This window comes from Macaca fascicularis, chromosome 11 (genome assembly GCF_037993035.2).
Source record: "Macaca fascicularis isolate 582-1 chromosome 11, T2T-MFA8v1.1".
In the NCBI taxonomy this organism is placed as follows: domain Eukaryota; kingdom Metazoa; phylum Chordata; class Mammalia; order Primates; family Cercopithecidae; genus Macaca; species Macaca fascicularis.
The window spans coordinates 101,340,363-101,365,525 of NC_088385.1; the positions used below are offsets into that span (position 1 = coordinate 101,340,363).

At 42.7% G+C, this 25,163-nt stretch overlaps 2 protein-coding genes across 4 annotated transcripts in view; one reads left to right on the plus strand and one right to left on the minus strand.

The window, feature by feature from the left end:
- Positions 1-24,718, plus strand: part of PLXNC1 (plexin C1) — a 159,202-nt gene extending 134,484 nt beyond the window's left edge. Inside the window, exons 24-31 of one of the 2 annotated variants that reach the window (XM_005571872.3) lie at positions 11,191-11,245; positions 14,187-14,218; positions 14,314-14,421; positions 15,630-15,793; positions 17,932-18,079; positions 20,799-20,939; positions 21,020-21,094; positions 22,245-24,718. In XM_005571872.3, coding sequence (XP_005571929.3) covers positions 11,191-11,245; positions 14,187-14,218; positions 14,314-14,421; positions 15,630-15,793; positions 17,932-18,079; positions 20,799-20,939; positions 21,020-21,094; positions 22,245-22,349 — 828 coding nt within the window. In that variant the 3' untranslated portion in view covers positions 22,350-24,718. Of the gene's footprint in view, positions 1-11,190; positions 11,246-14,186; positions 14,219-14,313; positions 14,422-15,629; positions 15,794-17,931; positions 18,080-20,798; positions 20,940-21,019; positions 21,095-21,650; positions 21,870-22,244 lie in introns of those variants that run through there. The other variant, XM_045365712.3, reaches the window with a different exon arrangement.
- Positions 9,173-25,163, minus strand: part of CEP83 (centrosomal protein 83) — a 163,493-nt gene continuing 147,502 nt past the window's right edge. The window contains exon 17 of one of the 2 annotated variants that reach the window (XM_065524653.1): positions 9,173-9,593. The gene's annotated coding sequence lies outside the window, so the exon portion shown is untranslated. Of the gene's footprint in view, positions 9,594-12,156; positions 12,176-25,163 lie in introns of those variants that run through there. The other variant, XM_074007522.1, reaches the window with a different exon arrangement.

Genomic DNA, 25,163 nt, shown 5'->3' on the forward strand with positions numbered 1-25,163 from the left:
ATTTAGCCAGACTGAGCTAGGGTGCAGGCACATCCAGTAAGGAAGGGAGAGCATGCGTGTTAGACTAGCCAAAACTTGAGAGGGGCAATGGCGAGGGGGAAGGAGGGCAGTGACAGCTGATTATAGCCAGTACTTATGAAGTACTTACACCACACTAGGTACTGTTTCCAGCATGTCCCTGTAATGTAACTGCCCAATGGGTTCATCTTGCCCATTGCCTAGACAGAGCTGATTTATCAAGACAGGAATTGAGATAAAGTAATTCGGCTGTGTGGAAGATGGGAGTTTTATTATTACTCAAATTAGTCTCCCTGAGCGTTCAGGGATCAGTTTTTAAGGACAACCTGGTGGGTTGGGGGAAGCCAGTGAGCCAGGAGTGCTGACTGGTCAGATCAGAGATGAAATCATAGGGAGTCAAAGCTGTCTTCTTGCACTGAGTCAGTTCCTGGGGTGGGGGCCACAAGATCAGATGAGCCAGTTTATTGATCTGGGTGCCACCAGCTGAGCCATCAAGAGCAGGTTCTGGGCCAGGCATGGTGGCCCACGCCTGTAATCCCAGCACTTTGGGAGGCCGAGGTGGGCAGATCACCTGAGGTCAGGAGTTCGAGATCAGCCTGGCCAACATGGTAAAACCCTGTCTCTAAAAATACAAAAAATTAGCTGGGCATGGTGGTGCACGCCTGTAGTCCCAGGTACTTGGGAGGCTGAGGCAGGAGAATTGCTTGAACCTGGGAGGCGGAGGTTGCAGTGAGCTGAGATGGTGCCACGGCACTCCAGCCTGTGCGACAGAGCAAGCAAGTCTCCATCTCAAAAACAAACAAACAAACAAACAATGTCTGCAAAATATCTCAAGCACTGGTCTTAGGTTTTACAATAGTGATTTTATCCCCAGGAGCAATCTGGGGAGAGTCAGAATCTTATAGCCTCCAGCTGCATGATTCCTAAACCATAATCCCAATCTTGTGGCTAATTTGTTAGTCCTGTGAAGGCAGTCTAATCCCCAGGCAAGAAGAAGGTTTTGGAAAAGGGCTGTCATCTTCTTTGTGTTAAACTATAAGTTCCTCCCAAAGTTCAGTCTACACCCAGGGATAAGCAAGGGCAGCTTGGAGGTTAGACGCAAGATGGAGTTGGTTAGGTCAAATCTCTTCACTGTCTTCTAACACATCTGCTTCACTGTCCTATAACAGTGAAAGGCATCTGAAAAACACCTTTCTGAAAGGTGTTTTTCAGATGCCTTTCACTGTTCACCTTTCAGATGTCTTTCACTGTTATAGTTTTGCAATGGCGGTTTCAGTATTTTGCCCCATTCTATCCTATAGCAGTCCTATGAGTCCTATTATTAACCCCACTTTATAGATGGGTACGGTGAGGCTCGGGGAGGTCTCGTAACAGCTAGTCAGTGGCAGGGCCAGATTCGGGTCTGGATAGTTGGCTGTAGGGTCCGTCGCTGAACCAGTCCGTGTTGCGGCCTCTTACAAGATGTAGGGGCAGGGAGGCAAGCAGGGAAGACGCAGATCACACAGATGGGAGCAGCCTCTTCAAGAGTTCTGAGTCTTATCCCAAGAACAGTGGGAAGCCATGGGAGGTCCTGAAGCAGGAAGGTTAGTGTTTCAGAAAATGATTGGGGCTGTGTGTGAGATGTAGATAGAAGGGGTGCAAACCTGGAAATAGGGAGCCCCATTAGAAGCTGTGGATTTCTGGTGAGGATTGGTGCTGTCCAGCAATAATGCAGTGGCTCTGGACAGACACAGACACACAAATGGAATCAGATGCTCAGGAGGAGGACACCACAGTCATGTGGATGGGAGGGATAGTAGGACGAGGGTGCGTGGGGCCAAGGATGTCAGTTGGGGATGACTGTGCAGATGCCTGGAGGCAGGTGCTTTCCTAGAGATGGAGAAGACAGGAGGAGGAGCAGCTTCCCAGCACACTGGGAGGGTAGGCACCCCCCGTTTTTCACAGCTGTACAGTCCCAGGGAGACAGGTCTGCACCAGGAAGGACCTAGGACTCTGCCAGGTTCTCGCCTCGCCCAGGAAGGAGAGAGACTGTTCCTGAGCAGAGCTTCTTTTACAATGGCCAGGGACAGAGAACACCCATTCTTGGGCTGTTTGGCTGAGTGGGTCACCCGGTTTGGAAGTGGTTATGTTGGGTGATGACTAAGGAGGTGCTGCCCCTGCAGCATTGCTAGAGGGAGTCTAGCAGAGAAAGTCGCAGGCTAGCAACTTGCCCCTGTGCTCACTCTCCTATAGCTCAGACTTGCCAACCCTGGGATCATCTTGCCAAGAGCAGTCATTCTTAGCTTTTGGAATTCATAAAACTCCCCAGGGAGTTTTCTAAAAGTGTGTATTCTTGGGCTCAGGAATAAGGGGCATCTTTGGCTGTGTTTGGAAAAACACAGACCCAGAGGGAAGGTAATGGCCAGGAGGAGGTCAGAGTCAGAGGTGCTGCCCTGCTGGGTGGAAGTGCTTATCATGGCATCAGTTCAGGGTTCCAGACCTGCAGGCCAGCACCTCTCCCTGTGTCTGGGTGGCAGGCTTGTCTTGGCGAGTTCAGAGGGGACATAGCCTCCAAGGCCCTCCTCTGGTGCTGTTGACTGGAGTTCTTGGCTTGCTCAGCTGTGCCTCCCGCCAGGCCTCTCAGCATCCCTCGGCCACCGTGGGGCATGGGGTGGGCCGCAGAGGCAGGGGATGGGGCTACTCACTGCCATTAATAGGAGGAGGCAGGACAAGTCTCTCCAGCAGGGAGAATGAAGAACCACCACAGCTGTCTGCAAGGCAAGGGGGAAAGCCTGTCAGGAGAGATAGAACATCAGTCTTCACTGCAGACATAGGCCGTGCTAGACACCTATCTGCTTAAGGATGATAATGAAATTAATCCGGCCTGTAGTCACTTCCCGTCCAAATGATTTATTGGCCTCATACCCCAGTGTTGCTGCATGGTGGTAATAAATGACAAGCCTAGGACATGAGGGCTTAAAGGATTCTCCTTATGTTTAAAAAGCTAAGCCATAAGGCAAATAAACCAGAGAGCCTGAAGGAAACGGGAGGTCACTGGGCTCTGTGTTCTCTATGCCTGGACCATCTCAAAAGCTCCGTTTTTCAAAGCCTGCTTGGAGAAAATAATCCCCCACCACCCTCAGCCACCTACATCTATACTTGATTAAGCAGCGCCTCCGCAGACTCAAAATTTGGGAGTAATTTGACAGGGCTGGGCTGAAGTTTGCTTTTACCCTTTCGTTAAAGAAAAAATTTTCTCTTGAGCACTAGCATTTCCCTCCAAAGAGACAAGATGCTAATTATCAGTCTTATTCATTTACTAAAGTACCCTAGTTTGAGTCACTGTATGTGCCTAAAAGCAAAAAAAAAATTTTTTTCATTTAAAAATAGGGTCTAATTCGGAGTTTTAAGTGAATCAGACTCACCTCCCTCCAATTAGTCCAAATTAGTTAGGTTTTAAAGTTAATCTGTAGTGACAGCCAGTTCCTCCTACTATCTAAACAAAGTCCCTGCTGTTGGAGAGCCAGCCTGTTTCTTCCTTCCTTGTCTGTCCTTAGGGCAAACACAGTGTAGCTGGTCTCCTCTGAATGATTTACTCTCAGCACATTTGAAGAACAGGTTTCTAGAGGGGATCTGAGGGCACGACAAAAATATAGCATCTCATGGACTAGATGCAGCCCCCAGAGCCCCACATTGCTGGCAGGGCCCTGTCACCTACTGGCTGACACCCTTGGCAACCCCCAGCACCGTGGAATTGCTTTCCGTGACGATAACCATGGCAGCCAGTGCCTGGCACTGCTCACGCGTATTAGCTCAATTAATGTCCACAAAAACCCTGGGAGGCAGGTGCTTTCCTTAGTCCCATTTTCCATCTGATGAACACAGAGGAGGGTGCATTTCTGCTCGTGTCATTCTGTCATGTGCAGACAAAGGGTTAAGCGTGTCTTTACACATGAAGCCAGAGCTGTCTTTCTCCCCTATAATTAAACCCTCCCAGCGCGCTTCCTTAACTGGATGTCATTCTGTGTGCGTTGACTATGAAGGGGACTGTGCTTTGCTCTGGTGCCAGCAGGGTCTGGGGCACGTGCACCTGCATGTTCAGGGAGTGGGGCATGCTCGTCCCCTGTGACTGTGGCAGGTGGTTTCTCTGGGGTCCAGCCTTCTTTATCTCACTCGCACCCTGCTGTGACCTTTGGCTGGGCCGAGTTATTGCACCTGCACCCTGCTGTGGAGTAGTGGCGAGTGTGCAGGACAGGCATTGGGCAGGAAGTTTTCTCTAAAGATCATACTTCTAGTTCTGAGCTGCAAGGTTTTGAGAGGCAGAAGAGTTGTTTAACTGCTGTCGTTAACAGATGTGTACTAATGCAGAAGTGGTCACTGCTAACAAATTTGTAATTCAAAAGATATTTAAAACTCATAGGAATGTCCCAAAGGGTCTGTTAAGTAAGGTCAGCAATCCTTCTAGTCAAGTCCATCATCTGTGACACTAAAAGGGACTGCACCATCACTAAAGGTCTGCTGCAGTGTGAATGTCTTTAGATATTCAGTTAACACGTATAATGCTTCTCGTGTGCTGGGCACTATTCTAGGGCTTTGCCCAATAGCAGCTCTTTCCATCTTCTTTACCGCTCCATGAGATGAATACTATCAGCCCCATTCTGAGGCCCAGGAAGGCTAAGAAACTTGGCCAGAGTCATAGAGCTCCTTCACTGATGCCTCAAGGCTGAAAGCAGATGAAATAAGCACTCTAGAGACTGGGGCTCTGCGCAGGGCCTGAGGGATACCTTCCCCAAATCCAGGCTTTCAGCCCATGCTCCTAACCTCCGAGGCAGCCTGGCTAGAGAGCTGGGCCTGATTGAGGAGAAATCCTGGTAGTTACATTCTCTGATGTCAAATTCATAAAGGGTAACTTCTCTTAAAATCCCAGGACAAATCTCATGTCTGTGAGTTTATCAAAATGCTTCCCTACTTCTACTTTAACCCTCTTTTTGGCCAGCAGTCCGTGAAGATGACAGTTACCTTCATCCAAAGGGAGGCCTCTCTCAGGCATCTGGGCTCTGACAACCCCAACCCAACCGGATCACTCTTGAGTCTTAAGTGTTCAGGGCTTCGCAATTTCCCACACATTCTTGGCGGCCCAACTCCCTCAGGAGGAAGACAGTCTCAGGGTTATCACTAATAGTCCGCAGAGGGAGCTGGCTAGTGGCCTGAAGGTTAATTTCAAGTAAACAAGAGAGAAGCAGGAGCCCTGTGGCATTTTCTCTGGTTTCCAGCATCCTGTAAGCCCTCCCCTGGGTGTCCAGAACCTTCTGTGTGATTTGACCAGCCTGTGGAGGACGTTCTGATGGCCCCTTCCAATGCACTGGTGAACCCCTGTGCTGAAGGACTCGGCAAGGTTATCCCTCAAGCCCTGAGAAACAAGATTTTGTTTTCATCAGTTTCCAGCCTTGGGGCGTCAGTGAGAAGAGCTGAGGGAGAAGACGATATTGACGGAGGGACAGCAATATTGGCATGTGGCTGCTGGGACACGATGTGGAATAGAATTCTGTTTTCACATAAGATTGTTTCAGCAGAAAAGGTGATTTCAGGAATGAGAGATTTCAGTCAGAGTTTCTGTGTGGTGATTTGATTATCATGTTTTTAGATTTTTTTTTTTAAATTATCACAATATTCAGAACGTATTCATAATTTTTCATAAAATTTATAGCTACAATGCTAGCATTTCTCTTAGGCGAAGCCATATGAAATTGCCAATAGGTGACCATATTTACCTACAAAAGTAGTAGTTTCATAAGGTTAAACATAAGTTCAACCTTACATTTCTAGAAAATCTCTTTTCATGGAATTCTAAGTTATGCCATAAACATGGTATCTTATAAAGAAATCTTACCTTCACTTGCAAATGGTTTGGAAGATATGTAGCTCCTGTTTATTTTAGAAATGACTTTAAGTTGTTGATATGGGTCTGTTTCTCCCTGAGTGATTACAACTCCTCACTCTAATGATGGGAAAGTCTACAGTCCATCTCTGACACTTCTAACGTGGGGTGGCCCCAATTCCCCTCCATTGATGATTGGAGGAGAATCGCCTGTTGTCACATCGAATCTTAGAACACTGTGAGACTAGAAGGAATTTAATTTGAAATTGCCGTGCGTACCAGTTCTGCTCTGGGCTGGAAAAACAATCCTGCTGCAGATCCAGCTAGTGACATTAATCTTTCTTTGATTTAATTTGGTTTTCATCCCTAAAGTAGGGGCCCAGAGGATGCTCCCTGCCTCACAGGACTAGGGGACGATTAATGAGTCACTCTTAGAAGAGCATTTGGAGCTCCTCAGATGGAACAAACGGCATCATCTTTTTAACACTCTGCATTCCAGGGCACTTTTCAAAAAGGCATTTCTGTCCTTACCTCAGCAGCAGCTGACTTGTGCTAAAAAGAAAACGGAAACCTTTCCCCCACAAACATCTGTAAATAAACTATTTTTCTGTCTTTATAATCGTGTTAAAGTGTCACATGGGGGAAATGTTCTAGCTCTAGAGCAGCTGTGAAAGTTAGAAATGCACACACACACACAAACAACTCATCCACTAATAAAATGCTTCTACACTTGCTCTTGGGAGATAATTTCAGAGTAAAATTTCCTTGGTACAAGCTGTGTCTATGCTATCTTAATGCCTGAGCACAGCACCAGCAGCGGCCTGTTGCCAGCTCTTGAAGAGACATTTGAACTTTTGGCAGCGCTCCTTATCAGAAGGCCCATCCGTGGTGTTTGTGATTATAGAGTAAGGGTGCTCGCTTTTGGCAAAACAAAGCGTCTGACAGTAGTGAAGTATTGGCTCAACACTCAATGGGAGACATTTGGGATTCATTCTTTGACAATTACCCAGAATGAATCACCAGCTTCCTTTTATAAAAGGATATTTATTGGCTTAGAAACAGAGCATATCCAGTTCTTCGTGGGGAGGAATTTTGTAACTATGTTCAAAGCTTCTCATAAACTCAGTGTCTGAGTATTGCTAAGGGGGTGCCTGCATAGAGCATTTGCTTTAATTGCATCAAATATGGAGGAGAATTGAAAAATCAGCCAGCAAACAATAGCTAAAGGGGAAAAGGAGAGGATGCTCGGTAGTAGAAGCAGAGTCGAAGAGCTCAGTAAGAGTTAAGAATCCCTGCTGGAGACACTTTGCAGAGGCCTGATGGCCCCAGCTGGCCCCTGTCTAGTGCTGCCCCCACCCCATCACCAAGATATCATGCACACCAGCAGTTGGAGGCCTCTGGACTAAACTTAGTGGCTGGCTGGACACAGCTGGCTGGACAGCTGTGATTGAGGGCCTCTTGAGGGCTGGCTCTTGCTCTGTGTTCCTCCCTATGGGTGCAACCTGAAGGAGATTAGGTTTTAATCCTTTGGTGCTTGCTAGGCGAGCTTGTACATTCTGATAACCAATGTGCATCAGGCCAGAAGAGAAATTCTAGGTTTCCACTCTTTCCAAATTGGGAAGGCCAGGTCCAAATTAATATTAGAATTGAGAACAGCTTTGGAGCTTCAGAGTGGAGGGAAAAGTCACTTAGCTGATAAGGTTCAGAAGTGACAGGGTCAGTCCTCCAGAATGAAGGGGATTTGTGGATCTCTGACCTGCCTCCTTCTTGCCACCCCTTTGTCTTATAATTTTGTGAATGAGCCCCTCCTCCCACAGAGCCAGGCCTGCCCCTAGCATCTTGGCATCTTTGTCCCCCTCTGCCTGAAGGGCACTTCCTTGCCTGGGGATTTGTGAGTGTCCATCAGGGTGTGGGGGAGGGGCACTGTAGAGCCACTTGACCCTGGTCTCCATGGTCCCAAAAGGTCTCAGGTGAGAACGCCTGACTTTAACTCCAAAAGAGGCAATATATACAGAGGACTTTCTTTGTCAAATGTATACATTTAAAATCTGTGGCAATTCTTATCAGTTCTATTGAAGCTTAATTTTTGAGACAGGGTCTTGTTCTGTTGCCCAGGCTGGAGTGCAGTGGCACAATCATGGCTCACTGTAGCCTTGATCTCCCAGGCTCAAGCCATCCTCCTGCCTTAGCTGGGACTACAGGCATGTGCCACAATGCTCAGCATTGTTTTGTTTGTTTTGGTGGGGAGAGATGGAGATCTGAGTTCCCCAGGCTGGTCTTGAACTCCTAGGATCAAGTATTCCTACTGCTTTGGACTCCCAAAGTGCTGGGATTACAGTCATGAACCACTGTGTCCAGCCAAAATATAATTTATATTACCATAAAGTTCATTTGTTTAAAGTATACAATGCAGTGGTTTTAAGTATACTTATAGAATTGAGCAGCCATTGCCACAATCTAATTTGAGAACATTTTCATCGCTCCCGATGAAATCTTGAATTCATTAGCAGTCATTCCTTATTTCCCCCACCCCTACTTTAGCCAACTAGTAATCTACAATCTATCTATATAGATTTGCCCATTTTGGACATTTCATATATTCTTGTTTTTTGTTTTAGATTCGTGGGTACATGTGCAGGTTTGCTACAAGGGTATATTGCATGATGCTGAGATGTGGGCTTCTATTGATCCCATCACCCAGACAGTGAACATAGTACCCAAGAGGAAGTCTTCCAGCCCTTGCCTCTACCCCCTTCCCACTTTTAGAGTCCCTCGTGTCTATTGCTCCCATCTTTATAGACATTTCATATAAACAGGGCCATACAATATGTGGTCTTTTGTGACTGGCTTCTTAGCATGTTTTTGTAGTTCATCCATGCTGTAGCATGTATCGGTAATTCTTTTATTGTATGCCAATTTTTGGTAGTATACTGATACTACATGAACTAATACATAGTAATAAAGAATGAACTACTTGTAGTTGCAACAGGAATAAATGTCATAGACCTTATATTGACCCTCAAAATCTAGACACAGTACATACCGTATGATTCTATTTATGTGATATCCAAGAACAGGCGAAATTCATAAATGGTGATGGAAGACAGAAAAGTAATTACCTCTGGATGAAGATGGGGTGGTCACTGTCTCGGAAGGGACAATGGGAGCACTTTTCAGGACCTTGCAATATTTTATATCTTGATAAAGGCAGTGGTTATGTCAGTATATATTTAATGTGAATAGCCATCAAGCTGCACACTTAATATTAGCAAAAGTTAAGCATGTCCCACGTTATGCTTAAATTTCAAAGCTTTTATTAAAAAGTATATGCAAATTTTGTGATTTTACAAGCTTTTGAAAAAATGTCACAGGTTGAATATCCCTTATCCAAAATGCTTGGAACCAAAAGTATTTCAGATTTTGGAATTTGCTTGGATTTTAGAATATTTGCATATACATAATGAAGTATTTTGGTGACAGGACCCACGTTTAAACACAGAATTTATTAATGTTTCGTAAATACCTTATACACAGAGCCTGAAGGTAATTTTATATAATTTGTGCACAAATCAAAGTTTTTATAGGGTTTTGACTGTGACATGTTATCATGAGATGAGGTGTGGAATTTTCCACTTGTGGCACCATGTCAGCACCCAGAAAGTTTCAGATTTTGGAACATTTTGAATTTTCAGATTCGGGATGCTCCACCTGTATATACCTATAGAAAAATAAATTATAAGCATACTGCTGGATGAATTATCACCAAGTGAGCACGTCCTGAAACTACCACCCATGTCAAAAAATAGAAGCCCTCTTCTGGCCTTTCCTAATCACTGCCACTGCTCTCGTCTCCAAATATCTAACATGATAGTTTTGACCGTTTGGGTTTTTTTTTTTGTTTTCAAGCTCTATGTAAATGGAATCATTCAGTATACTTTCTTTTCTGTCGAGCTGCTTCTGCTCAACATTATGATGGTAAGATTTACCCATGTGGCGTGTAACAGTAGTTTGCTCATTTTCATTGCTTTATAATCTGTTGTATGAATATGCTCCCAATTATTCTAATGATGGATGTTTGAGTTGTTTCCAGTCTGGGACAATTACAAATAGCTCCCTATCAGGATTTATACTTATTTCTGTGGACTAAAGACCTACATGTGAAACGGCTCTGTCATAGGGTAGACACCAACTTTATATACCACAATTTCTGAAAATCTGTTTCAGCATTTCTTAATAGAGTAGTGTCATAGTCAGTTAGGGCTGCTTTAACAGAATACCATTGACTGAGTGGCTTAAACATTTCTTTCTTAATAGTTCCAGAGACTGGAAGTTCACAGTCAGGGCAAAGTACTAGTAGCTTGGTGAGGACCCTCCTCCTGGTTTGCTGAGAGCCATCGTCTTGTATCCTTGTGTGGTGGAAAGCAGAGGGGACCAGCAAGCTCTGCTGTCTCTTCCTTTTCCTCCTCTGTTTAGAGATAAGGTCTCACTCTGTCGCCCAGGCTGGAGTAGAGTGGCACAGTCAGGGCTCACTGCAGCCTTGAATTTCTGGGCTCAAGTGATTCTCCGCCCAAGCCTCCCAGGTAGCTGGGACTACAGGTGTGCACCAATGCGCCCAGCTAATTTTTAAATATGTTTTTGTAGAGAGGGGTCTCTGTATGTTGCCCAGGCTGGTCTCAGAACTCCTGAGAGTGATCCTCCTCTTCTTCCTTCCAAAGTGCCGGGATCGCAGGAGTGGGGCACCACGCCCGGCCCTGGTGTCTCTTCTTATAAGGGCACTATTCCCATCATGAGGGCTCCAACCTCATGACCTAGCCTCCCAAAAGCCCTGCCTCCTAATACCATCACACTGGGATTAGGATTTCAACATAGGAATCTGGAGGAGACACAAACATTCAGTCCACAGCAAGTAACAATTTTTTAACCTCAAAAAATGAAACTGGCCTAGGTCTTTCCTGGCCTCTGAGAATTGGGGGGAATGTCCTAACAAAGTTCAGTCTTCCCCTCTTCCAGGGCTTGCCCACCTTCCATCTGTCCCACAGAGTCCTGGCCTCCACCTTCTGCGTACTACCCTACTGCCTCCCATGGCCTCATCAGCCTCCTCCACAGGACCATGAGCCCCTTGAGGACAGAGAGACTGTCTTGCTTGTCATTTAGTCCCAGCCTCCAGCGCAGTGCCCAGAACTTAGTAATTCTTGATAAATATTTGATTTAATAAGTGAGAGCATGTAAGATCCATCCAGCCATCTAATTCCTGGGTGAAGTTGAGAAATCCATTAAATTTTGAAAACTCATATATCTTTTATCTTTGGTTTCAGGTATCAAATGGATCCACTATAAAAGTCTTTAAGAAGATAGCAAATTTTACTTCAGGTAACCAATATAATATTGTAACATTTTGTTCTCACCCAGCTTCATAAAGTATTGCTTTTTGTCTCTCTCAGCTGTATTGTCACAAAGGTGAGATTGAGTTGTTACTATGTAATTCTCTGAAAGCTGAGAAAAGCCATTTCGATCTCTTTCCAGTCCTAAGAATGTGATCCCTGCAAGAAGGAAAGGAAACTATAAATGGTGGTTGGCCTGGACTGCCCAGCACTGAGGAAATGGCTGCCTCTTTATAGCCCTAAGCTCAGGGCAGAATCTCATAGCTTTTTTCCAACTCTTTAGAAGGATGGGGGCTAACAGAGGAGATCCCCCTGGCAAACTGAGAGGGAAGAGTACAGATAATCATCACACAGCCCCACAGCAAGCGCTGAACCAACAAGATAATCCACTTAGAAGGTCCAAGTCTCCTGTGATAGCACTTGCGAAATTCCCAGAAATTGGAGAGAGACAAACTAAAGGGGGAACTTTTATGGGAAAGTCAATAGGCTGGTCTCTAAAGTGATTTTCTGCTTCCCTGATAGCCCTGGGGCAGGAAATTCCTGTTCCAGGTTTGTCTCCAGAGAAATTATACCCCAGTCAAGACAATCAGCTCTCAGCCCTTGGAAAGGTTCTGAGCTCCTACCAAACAGGCTCCTTTCACACAGCCAGAGGTAGGGCTTCCTGACTCCTGGATTCACTATTAGAAGGAGCAGGGAGCATCTGGTCAGTGCAAACAGGGAATGTGGGGCTCCTGATTATACAGACAGGATGATTGGGTAGGACTCCTTTGGGGAAACCCACCTTCCATCACTACATGGGGCTGTGGTGAAGCCGTCTTGCAGTGTTGCTATCATTCCAGCTTAAGGGGGATGGTGTCTTTGTGTTGAAAAGTGGAAGAGCTGTGGTTTTAGGTTTCAAAGATTGGGCCTTTTGAAGAGCCTGTTATTTGGGGATTGAATAGTAGAATCTTAGGTTTGGATCTCTTCGTGGGCCCTCCCGTCAGTCAGCACTGCTGCTAGTTCCCGTTCATTGCAACTGAGAGCCACCATCTATCATCCTGCTAATACTCTGAACCTCCTGTACCTCTGTCCTATCATCAGCCCCTCTGTCAAAATCCCAACCCTGGATGAACCCAACAATTATCTTTTCCTGACCCTATAGCTAGGGAGCCACGGAAGAAAGGCACATAATGGCACACTGGGGGTCACTATAAGTTCACGGTGCCCAACTTGACCAGGGCCCTCCACACAGCCTGCTCTCATTGGGTTTCTCTGGGCAGCTCATCTCTGTGTTGTCCATAATGTCTGCCTTCTCTCCTCAAAGCTTTGACCTACACAGCTCTCCTCTCAGCAGATGACTTCACCCTGCACTCTTTACAGAGAAAACAAATCAGAAGTCCCTCAACAGCCAATACCAAACCTACCAACCTTACCTGCACCTGCCTTCTTCCTTGATGCTCATGGGCTGACCTTCTTCCATTCAAGGCCAGTCTCTCACCTGTACTTTGGGTTCCATCATCCTTTCCAACCTTCTCTATCCTTATACTACCAGTAATCTCTTTTCTCACCTGTACTTTCTTTCCCTCTCCATCTACTCCCCATTTTCCATTAGCATTTCAAGATGTGCTAGTCTCTCTCATCTTTAAGACAATGTCTCGCTATTGCCCAGGCTGGAGTGCAGTGGTGCAATCATGGCTCACTGAAGTCTCAACTTCCTGGGCTCAAATGATCCTCCCATCTCAGCCTCCTAAGTAGCTGGGATTACAGGAGTGTGCTACCATGGTCAGATAATTTTAAAATTTTTTTGTAGAAGGCCGGGCGTGGTGGCTCACGCCTGTAATCCCAGCACTTTGGGAGGCCGAGACGGGCGGATCACGAGGTCAAGAGATTGAGACCATCCTGGCTAACACGGTGAAACCCCGTCTCTACTAAAAATACAAAAAATTAGCCGGGTGCGGTGGTGGGCGCCTGTAGTCCCAGCTACACGGGAGGCTGAGGCAGGAGAATGACATGAACCCGGGAGGTGGAGCTTGCAGTGAGCCAAGACTGTGCCACTGCACTCCAGCCTGGGCAACAGAGCAAGACTCCGTCTCCAAAAAAAAAAAATTTTTTTTTTGTAGAAATGAGGTCTCGCTATATTGTCCAGGCTGGTCTTGAAATCCTGGGCTCAGGCGGTCCTCCTGCCTTGGCTTCCCAAAGTGCTGGGATTACAGATGTGAGCCACTGAGCCTCTCTCAACTTTAAAACAAACCAAATGCTTTACTTCCACTCTTCCCTCCATTTACCACTCCCTTACCCTTTACAGCCACATTTCCTCACTCTGCACTACTCTCGGCTTGCTCTGTGAACACCACCTCATTGTCCTTTGAGATCCTAGAAAGGGTCAGCTCCTTCCTACCTTTGGGCCTTCCTGCAATTTGCCTAGCTGACTCTATCTCTTCATTAGATTCAGCTCAAACATCCCTTCCTCAAAAACTCCTGGACTAGATTTAGTCTCTTGTTAGATAATTTCCTAGCATATAATTCTCCTTCATAACCTTTATCACAATTATAATTGTGTACCTAGAAGTCTGATGTCTCTCATTGGCTAGAATGCAAATTTCATCAGGGTGGGAACTAGGTCTTATTCCTTGCTATATGCCCAGTAGTCCCTGGCACATAGGAGGTGCTCTAGGTACATTTGTTAAATGAATGAGGCTTGAGTCTTTCCTACAGCAAGAGATCAGAGATCACTAGGGAATCTACTTCCCCCTCCAATCCCTAGCCCGTCCCATCTTCATGCTATTCTTAAGATCTTAAGATGCAGCAGAGGGAAAAATGTAGCTCAAGTCAAAAAGCTCAAGTAACTTCAGTATATAGCACAAATGGGGCTTTTTATGAGAAGACCAATTAGCCTATGGTTGACTTTTTTTTAATGGACTGCTTTCTCCCCCTCTTTCTCTGGCGTTCAGATGTGGAATACTCAGATGACCACTGCCATTTGGTGAGTTCAGGCTTTCTTGTGCTCACCGCTGAATTGCATGCCTTCTGTAGCATGGCTGGTCTCCTTGGGTAACGCTTCTGCTGTCTTCCCTTCAGATTTTACCAGATTCGGAAGCATTCCAAGATGTGCAAGGAAAGAGACATCGAGGGAAGCACAAGTTCAAAGTAAAAGAAATGTATCTGACAAAGCTGCTGTCGACCAAGGTACACTTACTGTTCTGGGAGCACTTGATGGCTACCTAGGGGGTGTATGATATGTTTGACTTAATTTCCACTGAAGTGTGAAAATGTTACAAATCCCTTGTGCCTTCTAGCAAAGCAAAATGAAAGTTTAAATTGTAAACACTTCCTACCCCGTTCTTCTTTTTATACACTACAAAGATAATAGCACTTTACAAATTTGTGCTGTAGTATCTTCAGTCAGAGATTTAATATTGTTCCCAGTATCTTTCCCTACCATTTCATTATTATTGTTATTTTTTAGGTTGACAGCATAATTATTCCTTTTTGTTTACTTGTTATTATAGATGTGCAATAAAACTCCCTTTTTGAATTGCAAATAAAATGAAAAGGATGGGAAGGGTCAATGGCTATAAACCTACTAAATCTTACTGATTTTTGTTTTTCATTTTAAAATTAAGAATTCTGCTCACACATAAAAGTGTCAGATGTGAAAGCCGGTGGAATACCAAACTGGGAGCAAATTTTACTTTATCTGGCTTTTAGTGGAATTAACAGAAGTCTGTGGTGATCTTTTTTTTCTCCCCCTCTGGAATGATGAGCACTATAAATGCTATTATCTACACTTGGCCCCAGTAACTTGATGGGCATGCTTCTTCAGATTATAACAAAGAATCTGCTTAGAGCTTAGGAGATTTGTTTAGTGAGCAGAGGACAGTCCAAGCCTCTTGATTTTCTCAGCTGTCCCATAGAGCTCAGCGTATTTGGCTTTTGTAAAATACTCAAATGCTTTGGAAAGTACACAATAAAACCTTATGATAGAAATATATGCAACAGGAAAAATTCTGGGAACAGAGCAGCATCACTTGAGCTTTTCCAGGCTGAACATAATAAAAGCCAAATATCCGTGGCTTCCTGGTTTATGTAAACAGCCCTACAACTGACATTTCAACTGCTAGAGATTTCTGAGATATCCTCCCAGTTGACTAAACAATGTTGTTATCAGCAAGAAGCTTATGAACCAAATCTAAACCTGGGCATGGATTTTCAGGACTTTTGTCCCATACTGTGAGCACTGGCCTCATTTGACAATTTTACATTTTTCTCTTCAGTTTGTTTTTCCCTGTTTTGCACATTATTTTCCCTGAATTTGGATTAGATTTTGCTATTACATTTTCCAAACCACTACCACAGTTTTTAATCTCCCAAATCTGATGTTGTCTGTCTTTCAGGTGGCAATTCATTCTGTGCTTGAAAAACTTTTTAGAAGCATTTGGAGTTTACCCAACAGCAGAGCTCCATTTGCTATAAAATACTTTTTTGACTTTTTGGACGCCCAGGCTGAAAACAAAAAAATCACAGATCCTGACGTCGTACATATTTGGAAAACAAACAGGTGGGAATGTAGGTGATTATTGCCTGTTTTCAAGAATCTGGGACAGAATATTAACTAAAAAAAAAGACACAGATAGTTACAGAAGGATTCATTTATCTCTATATCAGAATCTTTGGGCTTGGTAAGCTATCATGTCAAAGTAGTTTCTTATTCTGTTACTATTTTTAAACAATAAAGGAAACTATTCCTATGCCAAGAATCCTATTCTTGAAGATAAACTGTTATCTTTGGTGCATGATACTTTGTCTCGAATGTTAAGCTGACCAGCAAAGAATGAGAAATTAATATTTGTGATTTTATATCATTTTTGCATTAGAGAAAATGTTATGATAAACCATTTTTAGTTCCTAATCAGTTACTGTGCAGTCCCAAACTGTCTATGCTCATTCTGTACAGATTTTTATTTTATCAAGTGTAGTACTCAGATACTATGGTAATTAGCCAAAAGTCTGTGTTTTGTTTTGTATTTTAATATTTTACCTTAAGCACAGGCAAGGTATCCAAATTTTGCCTCCTCAGTAAAGAAATGTAGCTCATGATCTCTCTTTGAAATGCTGTGTGCATGGGCCGGATAAGACTCAGTTATGAAGAAGTAGAACTTCTCAGTGCAAGCCCAAGGCTTTCCAGGCACTGAAGGCAGCCAGGTCACTTTAAATGAGTATCAAAAGCTGAAGTTTCAGAGCTCTAGGTCTAATCTCCCATTTAATCCAGATCTATCCCAATTCTCTACACTGGCTTGCTCCCTTCTCTTCCTGTGTTCTAGCGTCTTTTTTTGAGACAGGGTCTCCCTCTTGTCGCCCAGGCTGGAGTGCAGTGGTGGAATCTCGGTTCACTGCAACCTCTGCCTACTGGGCTCAAGTAATTCTCCCACTTCAGCTTCCCAAGTAGCTGGAATTCGAGCATGCCACTGCACTCAGCTAATTTTTAAAACTTTTTGTGAGATGAGGTCTCACTACATTGCCCAAGCTGGTCTCAAACTCCTGGACTCAAGCCATACTCCTGCTTCAGCCTCCCAAAGTAGTGAGATTACAGGTGTGAGCCACTGCCCCTAGCCTGTTCTACCCTCTTATCTGTAGTCCCTGCCACTCCCAACCACTCCCACATCAAGCCTGGGAGCTGAGGACCACCATTCCACCTTGAAGATTGTGGCATCTGAGCAGGGCAGCAGCCAGGACAGTAAAGCTATTGGGAGACCCAGCAGCATATGGTGGAGATAATGAGCTGAGCCAGAGTTGAAAAGGAGATAATGGAAGGACTTTGAACCAGTCCCAAGTTCATGTTCGGGTATTTGAGTACCTACTATGGGCCAAGCAGTTAGGTGCTGGAGATACAGTAACAAAACAGATGAAAGTCCAGGTCCCATTCTAATAGCTGGGGACAGACACTAAATGCAGTATGTAAACAGTAGTACATTAGCAGATGATGAGTGCAGTGGAGAAAGTAGGAAAGGAGGCTAGTATGTGTCAGGACTAGGTGATCCGAGAAGGCCTCACAGAGATGGTGACACTTGAGCCAAGTCTTGAAAGAGGAGAGGGCATAAACTATGAGACTACCTGAGGCAAGAAAGTTTCAGGCAGACAGATGCCAAGAGCACAAGTTGTGAGGCACATACTTGCTTGACCCGTATGAAGAACAGCAAGGAGTATAGGAGAGTTGGAATGAGTGCGGTGAGGAGCAGTGGGATAGGAGGGCAGAGGGGCCAGGTCGTGCAGGGTGTTATCCAGAGGGAGATGGACAGCCTCAGAGGGTTGGAGCAGAGGAGAGACATAGCCTGATTCTGTGTTGAGAGGACTGCTGATAGGCGAGAACAAACTGTCAGGAGACGGGAAATAATCCAGGTGAGAGAGATTATATATATAATCAAGAGCTATCTGGAGAAAATTCTTGTCCATGGCCATTTTCAAACTTACCCTCCTCTATCCTCCTTTTCAGTAGCTCTGGCAGTTAACCCTTTCTTGTTCTTTCCAAGTGAGCTTCTGTCTGTCATTTGGTATGTTTGCCTAAGCAGAGTTGTATACTTCAATAACAAGGACAAAAACACTCGTTTACAAACTGTGATAAACAGACCATTGGCTTCATGAATGGCCCTATTTCATGAATGGCCCTATTTGAAAAGAGATTATTCTCTCTTTGAACAGCCTTCCTCTTCGCTTCTGGGTAAACATCCTGAAGAACCCTCAGTTTGTCTTTGACATTAAGAAGACGCCACACATAGACGGCTGTTTGTCAGTGATTGCCCAGGCATTCATGGATGCATTTTCTCTCACAGAGCAGCAACTAGGGAAGGTAAGGCCTAGCTTGAGTATTTCCTGTATGAGTCTTATGAGTTTGACACACTTGTCTTTCTGATAAGCACTCAAATAACAAACAATTGGTCTAAACTACACCAGCTAAAAAGAAATAGCAAGGGCCACTGTAAATTTGCTGTTCTTTAAAATCTGTCTCATTATTTTTAATCTAATTTTTTAAAAGGGAAAAACAAAATAATTAGCCCCACCTGACTGCAGAATTCTGCCTGTGAAAAACTTTATCACAAAGTATGCATTTTGTTTCCTAGAAAAACATTCTATGGACACTGATAAACTGTTAACCCAAAATATGCAACTATTGAAATTTGCCTAAATAAATTCTATTTGAATATACATAAAATGCCTATTTGAATGTAACACATTGCTTATGGGACAGAAAATCTTGCCTGAGATTTCTAACAATACCAGTTTGTCTGTTTCTAATCAAAGCATGAGTACTGTTTTCCTATGGTTTTCTTTGCTGATCAAAAGTCCCAAGAACGCAAAGAAAGATAAAAATACAGAGCAGACTTTGAAAGATGTTTTGGTCTTATTTGAGCGCTCCAAAATATACGAAACTGAGCAATATCTGTGCCTAATGGATCTTTGAACACTGAGGAGGAGCTCTTGGGTGGGACTTTAAGAGTACCTGGAATGAATGGAGACTGATGTTCCGTAGGTGCCTCAGACTCCCAGTCATAATCTAAACGCTTTATCATCAGTATTTCTGCAAAACAAACCTGTTTTTACTTTTGTCTTCCCTAGCATTGCCTAGTCTCTCAAGGTAGAATCCTCAACGTTATCTTTGATTCACTCCTCTTCCTTCCAACCTCTATCCCCAAACTATTGGTTACCACTCACTTCTGTCTCAAATGTCTGTCCCTACCTCCTCCTTACTTAGCCTTATCACTTAGCCTTATCCCTTCATCCCATCCCTACTGGGATAATAATTGCTTCCTAATTGGGGTCCTTGCCCCTGCTGTCTACCTATCCCCTAAACTTTTCCTTTTCACTCTCTCTCAGGTAATCTTTCTAAAACATAAATCTGATGTTGTCAGTCTGCTTCTTAAAAATTGCAAATATTTCCCATTACCACCTACCAGCTAAAGTCTTCACAGTGCAACATAGTGCTTCCTGATGGCCTTCAGCCCTCTTTGCTGGCCTCGTTATTTTCTTGCACACTCCACATACCCACTGTGCTACAGCTTTTACTTTTCCCAAGTTCGCACCATGAACTTGTTCTCACACCCCTTTGCTCATCTTTCCTGTCTTACAATCTGTCTAGTAAAATCCTCCCCATTCATTCATCATAAACATTTTATTCATTCAACAAACATAATTTCCTAATGAGGACCAGAAACTGTAGGAGACTCAGATCAGTCTAAATACGCCTACTTTGTGAACTTCCCCAATGTATTTCCTACAGTACTTTCTTCATTTGACTAACAAAGTTCATCTTAGCTTGCAGCACACTGAAAGGCACTTAAATGTTTATTCACACTAAAAACATTTATGAATTATGTTCTTGACACATTTCACTTAATCCTCACAAGTACCAAATAAGGTAGTTATTATTACCCTCATTTTATAGATGAGAAAATTGATGTTCTGGGAGGTTACAAGTCTTGCCTGAAACCACACAAAGTAGCAAATTATGATTTCTGATTTATCCAACTCTTTTTGTCAACTCCTGCAGCTAATTATTTGTATCATAGTAAGCACTTCGTAAATCTGTCTTTGCAACTAGATTGTAAGCTTCTCAAGGGCAGTCACTGGTCTTCATCATTGTACTCTCAATGCCTGCTCCAGTGCTTGCTTAATAATGTTTACTGAATGAATGAATGATAGCATGATTTCTGGGTTCCACTTAAATTTGACAAATGAGAAAATCTCAGTAATATCTCAGTCTCTAGGCATCCTTCAGAATGATTCATCAAGCCATTGATTCAGCCTCATGGGCTGGGACATTAGCCCTATCGTTAACTTACCTATCTTTCCTGAGTAGAATTTTTTAAAGTTTTGTGAAAAATAATGACTTTTAAAAATAAAATCATATTTAATTTTTAAATATCACTGTTATAATTATGTAGAAACATTCAAACTGCCAGGGAACCTTTGCAAAATCACACATCAGAGCCACCAATACTAATGACCATGTGTTCCCTTGAAGAAACTGGAAGATCTTTATAATCTAATGAAATAAAAGGGACAAGCTGGAAAATCTGCCACTGCCAATTACTTACCAGTTTCATGGTTATATAAAGGGCTCAATCAGACCTACAATCAAGTCTTTTATAAATGCCAAATTCACTGGTGGGTGAGGATGAGAGCAAATGTTTTAATTCAGGCTTTTTACAACCATTAGTAATGAACTATGATTGAAATAAGTTCCATTGTTACAGTAACTCAAAATCATGCAAAAATAATAATTTTAGTTCTTTTATGAGAGGAAGGCAGAATATATTAGCATTTAATCTGCCTGAAAATAACAGTGACTCACCAGAACTATCTAGATAGCAGTCAGTCATTCAGTCAACAACATTTAAGGCCTATTGCATGAAGCCTTCTAGCAAGAGGTAAAACTGGTGGTGGGGGTTCAGCTACATTGGTGTATTATAAATTCCTCCCCCACCTTTTTTTTTTTTTTTTTTTTTTTTTTTTTTTTTTTTTTTTTACTGTTTTGGTGATGGTTGCTTTTTTTTTTTTTTCTTCCCCAGGAAGCACCAACTAATAAGCTTCTCTATGCCAAGGATATCCCAACCTACAAAGAAGAAGTAAAATCTTATTACAAAGCAATCAGGGATTTGCCTCCATTGTCATCCTCAGAAATGGAAGAATTTTTAACTCAGGAATCTAAGGTATCATTAGAAAGCAGAAATAAGCTTATATTTGGTTACTTTAAGTCATTTCAGAATCTCTCAACAAGTCTTTCTTTTAGAAACACGAAAATGAATTTAATGAAGAAGTGGCCTTGACAGAAATTTACAAATACATCGTAAAATATTTTGATGAGGTAAGATTTTAAATAACATTGTTTTTAACCTATGAATCAGGCACAAGGATGTGGTTATAGCATTCTATCAGTTTCAGAACAGCTCTGGCATCCCAAAAGGCCAGAAAGGGAAGCCAGGAAGCCTGTCTGAGATGGGGGATCCTGGCACTGAGCCAGACCCTGCACATGGCTGCTCCTCTTACAGTTTTATCATGCTGCCCACATTTGGACCAGCCTGAATGTACATTTGAGTTCATGGGGCCTACAGTCACACTGACTCAAGTTAACTTTGATGAGTAAGTAGTGGCCCTATCAAATGGGGTCAGCTTATGCTTGATTGTAATTTGCTAAAAATGAAAGCTAAGCTTGTTAAATTGCCTAGATTCTGTATTCAATCGTTATATGAAATTATGACATATTTCTAACTTAAGCAACTATTTCAATAAACCATTCTCCTTTATGATTAATTCTCCTTAATCTGGGTTTTTTTCTTTGGAAATTCACACAGACACATTCATCAGATGCTTTGTTTCCAAACAAATGTTAACTCCCCCTTCCCTGATTCCCCCCCAATCAGTCATGCTGGGACAGGCTATCCATGTCAATGGTGAGAATAGCTCACCAATTCCATTTGCTACTTGAAGATGAAGTGAAGCTCTAAGGTAGGGTAGAGGCAATGAGTTCTTAAACATGATAAGCATCCCTCGTTCCAGGGGTCAGGGGAGAGAAGGGAAGCACTGGGGAAGGGAGGGGAAGAGGAGGGACTACACTGCCCAGATGGGAGGGAAGGGAAGGATCTGTCTCTGACCAGGATGTCCTTGCCTGCTGCATTTAAGGAGAAATACTTGCCTGCATGTTGGCTGCCCAGGAATGCTTGCTGTGCTTGGAATGGCTGTGACATAATGCATAAAGCAGGGCCTTGGAAGCCTGGCCCCATATTTGTAAGCAAATAGTTGGTATTTCTTGCGAGCTTCTATTTTAAGCCAAGGTATTGTTGATCCTGTGATAAGGACTTAGCAAAACAACTTGCAAAGTGAGTATGTAAATGATGGAAGAAAATGTTGGCATCTGTTTCATACAGATTTTACCACTCATAGCATCAGGTATGCAAAAAACAGAATTGTAATGCTAAAACCACAATATCTAAAATAACTGTTCTAATTGTCAACAGATTCTAAATAAACTAGAAAGAGAACGAGGGCTGGAAGAAGCTCAGAAACAACTCTTGCATGTAAAAGTCTTATTTGATGAAAAGAAGAAATGCAAGTGGATGTAAGCACTCTGGGGCCTGGCTTAATCTGGCAAAGTTCTTCAGACGACTTGGGAGCAAAATGGCTGCTTGAGCTACTCTGTGTCGTTAATTTCTTGTTTGCACATAGGTTCCACTTTGAGCACTGTCTTTTTAAGAGACCAAGGCACATGCACAGCTTTAAAAAAGCATACCAACCATTGTGCCTGTGTGTCTACTGTGGGAACCCTTCTGTAAATAGAGTTGAAGTGGTTGTTGCAAACAGTCTCCTTGTTTACAGAGAATACAGGGCCAGTAAGCGAATGTCAGTATTGTAACTACAGTCTCCACTTAAGCACAATGGTATAAGTGGTTTTGTTTGAAAACTACAGCTATGTAGCACTTGTGCTACACTGTACCTCTGTATTGTAAAGGGATACTGCCAGTGCTCAAAACAAAATGTGAAATGAGTCATTTGGAAACAAGGTGGGGGTGTTAGGGCAACCTCGAGGATTTGCAGCATTGAAACTTTCCCCAGTAGTTCTTGGAAAAGCCGACCGCAGAATTTGGTAGTGTACACTTAGCATTTGTGAGTGTGTGTGTGTGTTTAAACCAAAAACTAACAGTGTTGCAACATTGTTGAAAGGGCTCGTGTTTTTCAGTGGTCATCAACTGCACTCCATCAAACTCACCTCCATTTCACCAAGGAGCTCTAAAGTAAGGAGAGTGGGCTTTATTAAATGAACAGCATTTTAACCAGATACTTTGTCTTAATGTATGTTCCTTTTTTTCCCACCTATTTTTTCATACTAAATGTATTTGATAGTGGACATGTTGAATATTTACAAAAAAATCAATTCATTTCTGTTTCAAAACCTTTGATCAGAACGATCTGTGGAAGAGTAACTCCATTTCTATATGAGTGTCTCCTTGCTTTAGATTTCTGGTGAACCCTGTGGTTATGAATACTTGTGTGTGATTTTAAAAAAAAGATACATTTTACATTTCATCGAATTGCTGTTCACACTGGAGTATTATATATAAATAGATATATTTGAGGCCCAAGGCCTGAAAAGTATTAGTATACAACTTGGTATCTTAGTCTTACTATGTACTTTTTGAAAGTATTCCTCGCAGGAGAAAGAATTTAAAATACCCATTTTATTCATGCCTTTCTTTTTAAAAAATTCTCTATCCAGTTATACTGTAGTCTTTTTAGTGCTGATTTTTTATTCCTGAATTTTTGCTGCTCATGACCAGTTTTAATACCACTGTGTTTTCCTTCTATTAAACCAGAAGAAGTAAACAGCATAATTGGCAACTCTTTTCTTGTGGCAGGCACCTTTTACCCTTGGTGCTCCAAATCCCCCATCTAGGAAAGAAATTTTTTCAAGTCAAATAACATTGATCACATATTCCTTGAAATCATTTACCAACACTGTATGGAGCATTAGGATTTAAATATGAATTTGTCTTAGATAAAGGCAATTCCTTTTTGCTCCTGAATTATCTGGAAAAGCATGAGAGAGGTGACACCTCAACAAACTGATCAGAGAAAATAAGCAGTTACTACCCTGATAGGCACCTTCCCAATCTTGTTGCTTTTGACCATTGTCTGTCCAACGGACACACCTCAAACAAAACTACCAAATAGGTTATATATCAGAATAAAGGTGAGAGGTCTGGTCCCCATCTAAGGCTGCTACAGTCTTCAAAGAGGCGAAGGAGTTCATAAGAGAACAACAGTAGGAGAGTTGAGAGCCAAGGGTAGGAGAGTTGCCCAAAAGACTTCCCCTACTTTAGGGTACTGAAAACGCAAAGGATCAGCTACAGCTTTATCTAAGTATTTACTGAATGCTACATGAGGGTGTCCCTGTCCAGCTTTCTGACACATGAGTCCTGTGTGGAGAGTTACCTCCTCTTCCAGGGACTGTGCTGTTGGGAACTTTGGGCAAGTCACTTACCTCTTTGTGCCTCAATTTCTGTATAATATTTCTAAGCTACCTCACTGAGGTGGTATGAAGATTCACTAATGTATGTAGCGTGTTTGTCAATCCTCCAGTGAAAAGCACTATCTAGATCACATTTTGGATCACATTAGCCAAATGCAGTAAATGGCCAAATTAGATGTGTGCTGAAGACAATCAGTCACTGGGTCTATATTAAACAGCAACCAGAGCAACAAATGGCAAACAATTTCTATTTTCAAGTTTCTTTGCATATTTTTTTGGTGCAAAATAGTTCATTTATAAACTTTTTTTTCTAACACTAGTGTCTACAGCAGCATTTAAAAAATTCTGTTACCTTTTCTGTATTAGGATTTAAAGTCTATTTCTTATTGTATACCTGATTGAAGCTGTTCTTGGAGATGAATGTTTTAATGTCTATACCCCAAAAAAATAAACATTTTGATGTAACTGTGGACTGTCTTTTTTTTTTTTTTTTTTTTTCAATTTTCTAGTTATAATAGGTTTTTTATTCTAAGTGGCTCCATGGAAATTATTTTTCAGAGACAAGGTGTCACTGTATATGCTGTGAATAAGCAGCTATACTATGTAGTAAGTAAACCTAGTTTCTTGCTAAATGGTGCTAAGGACTGCTCAATTACAATCCTGGCCTCCACTATCAACCTGGACTTTTGACTATAAACACCTTGGGATAATGAACATTCCACTTAATTTGGGAGACTTGGGCTTTAGCCTTGTTAACATGAAATTATTCCAGCAGAATTCCTCTAAAAGATACCACATTAAAAAGGCTTCCAGTGGGTGTAAAAAAAATGAGAGCATACTTAGGGACACAAAACACATAATTATTTGGTTAGAGCTACAGTAATGGGAAGTAAAGTTAAATACCAACAAT